This window comes from Labrus bergylta, chromosome 20, assembly GCF_963930695.1.
Source record: "Labrus bergylta chromosome 20, fLabBer1.1, whole genome shotgun sequence".
Taxonomy (NCBI): Eukaryota; Metazoa; Chordata; class Actinopteri; order Labriformes; family Labridae; genus Labrus; species Labrus bergylta.
Window position 1 is genome coordinate 12,633,378 of NC_089214.1, and position 11,987 is coordinate 12,645,364.

At 39.5% G+C, this 11,987-nt stretch overlaps 1 protein-coding gene across 1 annotated transcript; it reads left to right on the top strand.

The window, feature by feature from the left end:
* Positions 1–746: 746 nt before the first annotated feature.
* fbxo15 (F-box protein 15) lies at positions 747–11,641 on the top strand. The gene is made up of 9 exons (XM_020646105.3): positions 747–1,079; positions 3,328–3,432; positions 4,220–4,459; positions 6,372–6,575; positions 6,663–6,792; positions 6,893–6,975; positions 8,188–8,333; positions 8,721–8,845; positions 9,182–11,641. Exons 1-9 carry the CDS (start codon positions 967–969, stop codon positions 9,446–9,448), a joined length of 1,413 nt encoding a protein of 470 aa, XP_020501761.1. The 5' UTR covers positions 747–966; the 3' UTR covers positions 9,449–11,641.
* The last annotated feature ends 346 nt before the right edge of the window (positions 11,642–11,987 follow it).

Consider the following 11,987-nt stretch of genomic DNA (forward strand, 5'->3'; position numbering starts at 1 on the left):
CTGGAGCTTACAGTAACTGGGATTACTGTGAGTGAGTGTGTGTGTGTGTGTGTGTGTGTGTGTGTGTGTGTGTGTGTGTGTGTGTGTGTGTGTGTGTGTGTGACACATTTGGAGTCAGAATCAATGTATTTGTTGAGGCATTTTCTTTTAGAAAAAAAAAGTGGGTTATTACCTCAGATAAATGCTTAAGACTTAAATGAAAGTGAATCATGTCAAATAAAGTAAACGCAATGTTTGTCTGTGTTAACGTATCTCCTTTTATAGGTTATGTATTGTATTATGTAAGTTAACAAATTGAAAACAAATGCAGCAGGTGTAGTATGCGTATGTAAACTGCAGCTGATTTGCAGCCTTTACAGTCTATGGATAAAACACATTAGCAGGATTAGACCTAATGCGAAACAAACGTGTTGTGTATGGCTACCACATCACTCACAACGACCAATGACAAATTTGTCAGATTGTGTGAGTGAGTGTGTATAAATCTGTTTGGCCTAAGTGTAAATTAAGTCAATTAAGGTAGACTACATCAACACAAAACTGCATTTTCGTTAAGATCAAAAGTAGGATACAAATAATAGACTATAGTATATTTACTTATAAATAGCCCGTATAATCAGAAAGATTACCTACCTTTAACCATAAAAAGCATATATGTACATTTATTCTTGAACAAACCTTCAGCTTTTATTTTGAAGGTATGTAGCTTACTGCACATGGCCGGAACTTGACCGGGCAGGGCGTCACCATGGCGACGGAACGCAGACAGTCTAGAAACTTATGTTACTACCTCGGGTTGTAGTCAAAAGCGGTTCAAATAGCATACCTCTAGAGTCTAAAGATTTACGTTTTCCCCAGTTTGCATGTAGCAATATATTCGTCGGTCCATAATCAAACGACACACAGCCATGCTGCTTCGCGTTGAACAGATTTAACCTATCTTCTGTCTCAGAGAGGTCAACACTAATGAAAGAAATGGCAGCTGCTCCAAAAGCAATTCCTTCAAGACTGCGGGCAGTGAGGACGTTTAAAAAAGCAGACAAATTATCTCCAGCGTCCTCTCGGAACTTTCTAGAAAGGTAGGCCTAATATCAGAAGATGTTATTCCTGCGTTGCATTCATGCACTAACTCTAGCCGGCTGTTACAGCTGAACGAGTGACCGTGTTAATTGGCATGATGGGCACTGATGTGTTCACACATTGTGTTAAGTAGCCTAACTTTATGGCCCTGTATATACGCAATAGATTACCAAAACAATACAAGCAAAGTTTAAATCATAATTACCGGTTCTGTTGTTTAAGTAAAGTCATCTTGTTTTCCATTGAATGCGGAAAATGACTGAATGACTCACAGGTTAAATCAATTTCTTACCTTACTACTTATCCATAGGCAGCTCTCCTATAGGCTATTTCCATTCTTGTGAACTGCCAAACAAGAATGTAATGCAGTTAATGCAGATATATATCCTTATTTTAAGTGAAAAATATAGGCTTATAAAAAGTTTTTCAAAAACCCTATCTCCAGACTTTAAAATTCACTTTCCCTCTTTATGTTAATTGGTCACAGTTTACTGGAAGAATATTTCTAAAATAATACAAAAACTTGACTCTATTGATCTTAAAATGCAGGGCACATTATCGGTTTGGATAGAGGCTAAAGCTAACAAATTAATTATTTCCTTTTTTTTTTTGCATTTAATCGATTAACCATTAAGTCTACCAAATGCCAAAAAAATTATAAATAATAATAATCCATAAGTAATAAATAATAAAAGAGTTAATTCAAGCTAAAGAAACAAATATTTTAATAGATTTTTTTTTTTTGTCTGACCAGCACTTCATTCCTAAGAGACACTTAATTCTACAATGGTGTAGGCTACCTAAAAGAGAAGCAGCAAAACCCTCACTTCTGTGTGGCATTTTCGATAAATTATGCAGGTAAGACTAAAATATCAGAACAAAAGTATTCTAACCAGTACTGGATAAATTGATGTAAAAAAAGTTTGAACAGATGCTCATCATTAACAGGGTGATTTCCAATGACTTTCATGTTTCTCTAGAGTTACCTGTAGCACCATTTGTGGTGAAATAGTGTGGCAAAAAGGACATCTTGCCTTTCACATCAAAATCCGTATGCCCTCAGGATAAATTACTCTGTCCTTGTCAAACTCCTTTAAAGTTATGTTGAGATTGAAAAACATTTTTAATCATAACTTTGATTGAAATGATAAGGTTTCAAACATTAATTTTCCCATAAAGATGACAAGTGATAGCCTTGATATTTCAACAGGAGAACATATCTGCTCATTCAGTTTGGTTTGTAAAAACTATATGACATTCCTGCCAGTTTCAGGCTTCTGTACTTGGTGGTAAGTGCTAATTAGCAAACATCTGCTTGCTGACATGCCAAACCATCAGCATAATAGTATTATTATTATTGCGTGCATGTTGGCACGTAAAGATAGATACTTGATACATGAGGGAAATTCAGGCATCAAGTAGCAGCCTACAAGACACATGACATGAAACATCCGTCACATCGAGCATCTAAGTAAACAACATGTTACAATTAATGCTGATCGATTTTCTGCTCATCCACTAGTGCATAGTGTCTGCATTTGCATCTTTACAGGAAATGTTATGGATACATTTTGAGTTTGACAGACTGCTCCTTTTCCCAAACTCTCAAAATGCCAAGAAGGACTTCAAACGGAGTCGCTATATGTTGACAGCTCCGAATGTCAGCGAGAGGTTAACTCAAGTATTTTGGATGTTAGAGCTAAAATATGTAACATTATCCCCATTAAACCTGCACCAGCGCTGATTTATTCATTGAGCGTTGCATTCAGAAGTTGTTTCATGCGGTTGTTTGTGGAGTGCTTGTGATTGGCCAGGTAGGTAATGAAAACATGTCATGAATACATCACTTACCGAGGTGGTTTAATTGGACTGCAGAGCCATCAGTAACCAGGACAGCTCCAACCTAAATCAAACCTGATCGATATTTTTAATTTACAGATATGCAGCATGTTGTCAAGAATGAAAAATGTGCACTTTTTAACATTTTAGCATACTTGACTGAGAAGATAGACCGAGCAAAAATAAACAGACACATGACACTTGACTGAATTTTGCTCATTAGGAACATCAACACAGGTCATATCAGGTTTCTGCATTAAGTTTTTGACAAAATTGCCACGCAGCCGGTCAAAAACACTTTTGTCTCATACTCAAGTGATTCTCTCGAAAACAGCGTGCAGAACAACAGGTGGCATGCAAACACTGTTTTCCCTTCCTTGCAGTGATGTCTAATTACCTTTCCTGTAGACTGCCTTCTGAGATCCTGATGAAGATTCTGTCATACCTAGATGCCTCTGCTCTCTTCATCCTGGGCCACGTCAGTAAGCTCCTCTATGAGCACGCAAATGAAAAGTAAGTGTCATTCAGGGCTTGTTGCAGTGGCGATCCTAGAATCTGTTGGGGCTCTAGGCAAAAATGTGTCTGTCAGTGTCCTGACTCCTCTTCCCCTTTTTTTCTCTCTTTCTTTTTTTTTTTTTTTACTCCTAGACCGATAATTCCTCTTCCTTTTCCTTCTGTGACTTTCATTGACACACTTTGGTTTTCACAGCAATAATTCATGTGATTTTTTTTTGCACGGCAAGAAGAGTGAGTGTCGTTAGATGGGAGCCCGTTTAGAAAGGATTCTACTGTCATTGCAAAATTTTCACATTTTTTTAAGCCACTGCTATGGGGCCCCCCAATCGTCCCCGGGGCCCCAAGTAGTTTCATGCCTTGCCTATTAACAAGCAGTGCCTCTGTGCACTCTCTCTGCTTCCTTGTATTCTTGTTTTTAAAAAACGCTTATTTTCTGATCTGACAACAATCTTTTTTGTTCTTTACAGCAATTGACTCACGTATGGATCAAGTTCAGGCTGGAATTGTCGAAAAAATGTATTTGAAAAAAAAGATTTGTGCAGTCTAGTCTAGCCTTATGTGCAGTATGTGAAAACTGAATTTGAATGTTTAGAGATATCAGTGATGCGAATACATACATCTGTAGCGATACCTAACACTGTACTGTTTAGCAGTGTTGAAAAGTTTGCTACCACATATAAGGCCGTTTGAGAACTAACAGTGATTATTGCCTTAAACTGGCAAAAGTAATATTATTAAAAAAAACTTATTATCTTGAGCTTGTCTGGAACCTCTGTCATTGCAGCACTCTATGGAAAAAGATTTACATCGCAGAGTTTGGCACGAATAAAAAGCGTAAACCTAAATCCGTGGACGGGCTGCTGCTGAGGACATCCAGAGAGGAGGTGCGGGATGGAGCCTTGGGCTACTGGAAGTGGCTTCATTTCCGGACTATGGCCGCTTGTGACATGAACAAGTGGGTAAGACGTCTTGGGCTCATCAGCTGTCACACTGGGCTGCCAAGCCAAACGGAGCAGGTCCTCAGGTAAGAGACGGAGGGAGGCAAAAATGAAAATGAAATGAAAACACTGAGGCGTTGAATCTGAAGTGTGTGATTTGTTTGGTGAATTTAATTAGAACTTAATCGCCTTGGCTGTTAATATGAGGAAGATTGTCAAATTTTTATATCTAGGAATCTTTGTGCAATTTGTCTTATTTTGGGCTTTGCTGTTTTTTTATTATTTCCACTTTTCCAGGTTTTGTTGATTATACTTACCCAGCCGTACTCTAACTGTTGCCCTCTTTAAAGTATGTTTAGCTGTTTTACAGTTTGAAGCAGCTCTGTGAGGTATCATGGGAACCCTTCCTCTATTTGCGGTTAGCAAACAGTAAAACTTTAGAGATCCACCCTCGCTGTCAAGAAAGTTCAAGGGTAGAAACTAGAGGACAGTTCAAGCCGCTGGCAATCAAAAACAAAGCTTGGTTTGTTTTTCATATCGCACTAGATGACACTTTCTTATTAAAGGTGAGAGCGGAGGTCTCCGTCTGAACGCCACGTGTGCTCAGGGGGATGCCAGCACACGGGGAGAGCTCGCTCACCGTCCTCGCTGTGGTTTCTGCTGTGTTTTTATAACCTCTGATTAGAAGCTGTGCAGCACTCAATTTTGAGTTCTGTGGCAGTCCCTGTGTTACAGAGGGGAAGTAGAAATAATTGTCTTCCTAGCAGAGGCTGTCTGAATTGTTGAAATAAATTACTTAGCCCCCCCAAAAAAAACTCCTCATCCACAACACACACACCTACACAAACATGCTTCCACTTCCTCCCTCCTCCCACAAGCTCAGACAATTCCCAGTGGGGGGTTTGTCTGTTAGAGACACTGAGGAGCATGCAATTTACCTCGGTAATAATCGTTTCGCAAGACATCACACATACAGACAATACAGAGTGAAATCCCCTGGGTCACCTGGGCCCCCCTGGGCTGCTCCAGTTTTTTATCTTCGTTCCTCAACTTAATTGATATTGGATGGTGCCTCAGTGACACACTGCAGAAGGGGCAGCCCTGAATCACAGTTTAGACAGAATAAGATCAAGAGATTCATCACCAGAAATGCAGTTCATTTTATCCATTGTGTCCCTTCATTAGCTTAACCACAGTCATGATCCTTGCAGGCTGCTGTCAAAGGAAACATAATGGCTATTAAACCCAGAGTCATCCATACCAAACACTACCCAATTATTTTCATCGTATTAACTCCAAATAATGTTTTGAAAATTTCAGTTTTTGGCAGTTCCCTTGTGTTTTTATGTGACGTTGAGGGAATGTCAGCGAAGTGTTTTTTTCCCACTTAGAGTTAAAGCAGGAAATGAGTTACTGTTGGGTGGGGGGTTGTTTCTGTAGTAAATGTTCAAATCGTGAAACAGACTGTGGATCATTTTAGGATTTATTCAGCCGTGGTCAAAACAGAACACACATGGCTGACAAAGTGCGGACCATCGCTGACCCACGCTAACCCAAGATCTCACAATCGCTGGCCTAGTATTAATCTACACAGTGTTGCTTATCTTCTGTTAGCAGGTACAGCCCACTAATAGGCTAGAAAGAGAACATTAGCTTGACTCGTAAATGTCAGACATATACATTTCTTCAGACTCATAGGGCAGCCCAGACACATATGTATTACAGATTCACAAACCTAAAAGAAGAATTACTCTTAGATGGTTGACACAATTCAAAGATATATCCACAAAATTATCAAGATGAATGAATTCATGAAAATACTTAATAAGTTACCCTACTTTAAATCATAGGCATGCACATTCCTTTGTTGTTTGTATGAACCAGCAGCCCTAGCTCCCCAACATAGAGCAAAGCAAATTAACAACTGTACTTTTAATGCAAACCATAGAGCATGTGTCATTTATTGCTCTAATCCCGTGTCATGCTGTCTTATTTGAGAAACTTGCACGTCACCTGGGAGCTCACAGTCTCTGATAAGTCAGGACAGGAGGGCACATACGAGCCCAGCTGGTCCCGCTTCTGCAAGACTTCTGTGACTCTGTGCTGGAGCGGAGGAGGCTGCCTTCCTGACTACCGGCAGATCTCCACCCTTCAACTGCACGGCGTCAGGAGGATAGCCCTCAACTGCCCGGGCCTAAAGAAGTAAGACAGCCGGCGTCCAACTCCACTATGACAGTACCCTCTTTCCTCTCAGTGAGACCTACAGTCCTCTTTGCTTTGCTCTGTCAGACCTGGCTGGAGTTCCCTCATGGCGAAGGTAGACATGCAGGCTCACACTGAAAGCGCACAGGTCATTGGTCAGGACCGGCTGGTTGAACTGAAGCTGCTGCATCCTGGCATCATCGTCGGCGTATGGAAGGTCATTTTCACACGTGTATTCATTTGTTTTTCTGTAGCTTAAAATGACTTATTCTGAAGCAGACTCTTAGAAGATTTTTAAGTGATTCCTCTCTTTGCAGGACCAGTGCTCTGTTGCCTTCATCATGTTCACCCTCCACTTCCATATGCTGGTGGAAAGAAGCGTCCAGGGGTCTTCTGTTTGGTAAGCTGCACTTGAACAGGCACATTTTTATTCAGATGCTCACAGGGACGTGCAGTGTATCACCATCACATGGTTAGGGCTCAAATTCAAAGGGTGCGATAACTGACAGGATCCATTTGACACCCCATGGCTTGAGCATTCTATGAAGCACAGCAGTGGGGGTGGGGGAGTGTGGGGGCACGTCACGATCACTGGCACCTGATTCCAACCATCATATAGTATACTGTGACCGCTCCATGTGTTTATATACTGTATATAGAATCTTGTGTTATCATATTGTTATCATGTGTCAGGAGGGGCGCTCTGGTGGCGCAATGTTTAGGGCGCGCGTCCCATGTATTGAGACTCTCATCTCAAGCGGTAGGCCCGGGTTCACTTCCACCCGTGGCCCTTTTCCGCATGTCATTCCCCGCTCTCTCTCCCTGGTTTCCAACTCTATCCACTGTCCTCCCTCTGCATTAAAGGCACAAAAAGCCCAAAATAAATCATGTGTCAGGAGCTGACACGCGGGCAATTTTACTTGATCATCTGCCATCAGGAGCAAAGCAATGCAGGTGTTAATTATAAGCAGCTGAATTCACTCATTAGTGGAAGCTTAAACCGAATAACAGAATAATTAACAGGAGAAAATAGCTGCTGTAGTGTTTGGGTTGTCTTCATTTGATTAAAAACTAGTGGGCTGGATTAAGGGTTCCCTGGGAGGTCAGGAACCCTGAAAGAGCACCTAGCAGGTGTAAAATGATAATTTGTGCATCAGTTGTTTTTAATGCCAAAGACTGTCGTTTATCTGACCTCTAAAAATCCTACATTATAAGAGGGAGAAATCTATTTGCTGCGCATCTTAACCTGTGATAAGAGTAAAAGGAGGATGTTATTTTGAGGCCATAGGCCAACAAGGTTGAGAACGACCGGGCCAAACCAAACAGTGTTCACATTTTTATTTCCCTTCAGCATAAATTAAGAAAAGATGCAACCTGTGTGAAATTTAAGCGAGTTACCTTTTAGCTCGAGAGTATTGACACATAGTGTGGCCATAGCCCCCTCTGCTGGTTTCTTATGAGAGCACAATGTCACAAAACATTCTGATCACAGTCCAGAAAGTCATAACACTCTGAAATTCCTTCTTCATAAAAATACATTTGTTCTAAATGTTTCCTTCACTCACTGCAGCCTAAGTTTTATTTTCCTTTCACATTTGTTTTCTTCCCCCAGCCCCTATGTGGAGCCAACGTTCAACCCCCCTTCTGATGATATAGACCCTGAGTATGGTCTCCATGGTTACCAGCTACACATTGATCTCCACAACACCGTAAATGAGATCATGTCCAGAAGCTTCTCCCAGCTCTTCTGCCGGAAAAGTAATTAATTTATACTCAAGCTTACTGAGTCACATTGTTTAATAATGCTGACAATGTTCACTTCATGCTGTACTGTGTGTGACGCCTAAACACTGTTTTTATTAATACAAGTCTGTGGGATCTTATGGTTGGTAAAAATGATAGCAAACTGAATTATTAATGTTAAAGATGCCTAGCTTTTTTGTCTATCCTAGACATTACTGTACATCCAACACTATCTAGTTTTCGTGAGCATGTGTAAATAAAAACCTTGAATTCATGGCATTTTAAACAGCACTATAAGCGATGCTAACTGTTCAAGTAACCTAACGTGTAAAAAAATTCTTGTTAAATTAAAAAATATTTTGTGTTAAGACTTGCTTGTTGTTTGTTGTTGTCTCTGTACAGCCCAGATCTGTGATGGTCTAATCCAGCTTAGTGCCATTAGCAGGGCAGACTTGTCACAGCACACACCTCTGTCAGGAAGCATCACCCTGCCCTGGAGGTGTGAGACCCTGCAGGGCGCAGTGGAGGTACAGAACGTGCTGTTGGCTTCTTGCACACTCCCTCGATATGTGTTGTAAAAAAATAAAAATAAAATACCAAAGTATCTAAGTTCTCAGGATGCAGAGACTAAATGCTATTTTTATGTTAACTGATGTTAACTACTAAAAAGTTGAACTGCTATGTTTTATTTCTAGCTGAAATGACTATGACTGGTTGACATATACAGTAGTGCATGCTTGGATAAAAAAAAGTTCTTATACAGCTGTCTAAAATGGAATATTTTATCAATGGAAACCCACAGATGATGATCGTCCCTGGAGAAAAGTCTTGATACTGACACTACATGTCTCTACTCTCACCAGAATTGCTGCATCATGAATCTGACCCTGCTGGATGAATTCAAGAAACCCTTCTGGTGTGTCAGCTCCTCGGTTTCCATGCAGCTTCAGAAGATGCCTGTCTCCTATGACTACAATGGGGAGCACTTCCTCATCCACTATCAGGACTCAGACGGTCAGGTGGAGATGACACTTGTATGGATGGAGGAAGAAAAGCGTATGTTACTCATAAACTTGGTTGTTTGTGTGACTGTTTTCAAAGTCAACAAATATTTCAGTCAAGATTACTGAAGCTGTAATATTTCTGGAAATATTTTATTCATAAAAGCTGACAAGACCTTGTTTGAAGGAAAATATTTTCCCATCAGATTAACTAAACACTTTTAGAAGTTTATAATAAAAACTGTCAATTTAAATAAATGTATCAAGAGGTGAATTGTTGTCGAGTAGAGTGTTGCACTTCAGAAGCATACTTCCCTGAGTAATACCTGTTTTTCAGTTTTAGTTTATTATTCATTAGTATCAGGGACAGTGTACAGAATAACATTAGTATCAGAAGGGAAAAGATGCTTTCTACAAGATTTAGCTAATTTCCATCTGTTGTCCCTGAGCAGATGATGGCAACATTTAAATACAGATCAACCAGTCACGCACGCACACATTTCATAAGAGAGAAGAAGAACACAGTGCAATACACAGATATTAAAACAGTATGTACAAGTTTCCCTGAGTTGTAAAAAGTTGAGATGACAGAAAAATGCTGACAAGGCTGGTTCCTTAAAATCAATGAATTGACTTTGTGGGAGAAAGTTTGGATGTTTGTGCAAAGTTTCACATTAGTTTGGAGATTATTCCCAGCTTTAATGGCTTTAAAAGCAAAAGCAGGTCGTGAAAAAGCGGAGCAACATTTAGGAATACTACAATCTCCGCTTCAGGCAGACCTTGAAGCTCTGCTCATGTGCTCAGTGTGACGTTTCACAAAGCTTTAACGGTGGGGGAGCAATGTTGATTATTATCCTATACACTAAGCGCACATCTTAATACAACTTTCGCTTATAAATTCTGAATCAACTCAAAAAGCATTTTTTAACAGTTATATTTTATGATGTGCTTTAAACTTGTATTAACTTTTTATTTGAATGTGCAAATTGTCCTCCTGTTATATCTTAACTTGTGTTTCCTTTGTCAGTCGAGGTAAACACAAAGTCTACCTGCAAATCATTTTGTCGTATTTAATTTACTGTATTATGAATCATATCTTTTTACATCACAAAAAAATAGTGCTGGGAAAGAATATCGATTGGAACATTTAATTACCCTTTAATTTAATAAAAATGACTTATGTAGATAAGATAAAATGATAGTAAGGAATCTTTTTGGACTGGGATAGTAATGGAATGAAGAGGTCTCTAACTGCCTGGATGGCACTCAGTGAATCAATACAAACACAAAAATAATGTTGCACAGGAAAATAAAAACTCCAGCCTGTTTGTCAGACGCAGCATGCACCTCTGTCAGGAAGCATCACCCTGCCCTGGAGGTGTGAGGCCCTGCAGGGTGCAGTGGAGGAACAGAACGTGCTGTTGGCTTCTTGCACACTCCCTCGCTGTTGGTTAGACATGTTTAGTGTTTATGATGAAAAAGAATATTCAAATTTTTTAAAGATGTCGTTCCATTATAGTTAATGTCTTATATAGGAGCTGTTAATGTTTCTGTTAATTTGATCATCATCAAAGTAACATTGAACACGTCAAAGTGTTTGTTTTTTTGCTTCGAGGTGATGAAGGCCTTTGCAGTCTGTCTTTTTTTTCCGTCATTATCCCACACTACCTCTCCACTATCATCACTTTTAGTGACTCCAGAACAGTTTTGACTTTTATTGGGTGTCACCTTGCATGTGCACACTGTTTAAAAGGTGATTGTTGGGATTGCTTGTCGAGAATGGGAATCCATTAAAGATTATTTCTTTTTTTTTTCACGCATAACACCTGAAGGAGACTCTAAATTATCTTTCACATCCTCCCACTTTGCAGCATTTATCAATTAGCAGATCCCCTCTTAACACAAGAATCTTTACTGCTGGAGTTTTATTTATCACTCTTACTATAGTTGTAGTTTTTATGTATTTATGGTTATTGCAGTTTTCCTTTGTTGTATTATTAATGCATTTACTTTTTATATTAAATTAAAATTAAATAATTAAAATTAATACTCTCAAAAGTATTTTCTTATGTTTGCTGAACTTACGACTGTGTTTTAAAATAAATTAGGACAGGCTTTCCATGTGAGTAGATTCAGAGTTTCTCATAATTTATGTATGATTCAGACAGGTTTTTTTTTCTTTTCCATGGCATTTAGACTGGGACACACCCACATCAGCTCAATTGGATTCCCAGCCATCATGTAATTACTATCACGGATTAAATTTGAGTTCAACATCCACACCCTGGGCGAGTCTGGCACCAGGGGATAGAATTAGTGTGTGAGCAATTGTTGGATACAGTTGCTGTGCGGCTGATGGGCCAGCATTGCTGATGGCAATAAAATAAGCCAGGGCCTCTGGGTAATAGGATTTCAGAGTCTTTTCCTTTCCTTCTCTTTTCTCTGTGAGGGTCATCGTCACCTTGAAAAAGATGCTTATTTTTCCAAACACATCACCAACTACATTGGCACCGGATCCAAAATCGTTAGGTGGAAATGAGCCAGAGTGAAAAAGTAAACTGCACTATGTGAATGTGTGGTGAATGTTTTTGTTTGTATGAATAGTTTCAAATGAATAGAGACAAATAACTGTGATGTGGAGAAAAACATTGTATCCTAAGGAGTCTGT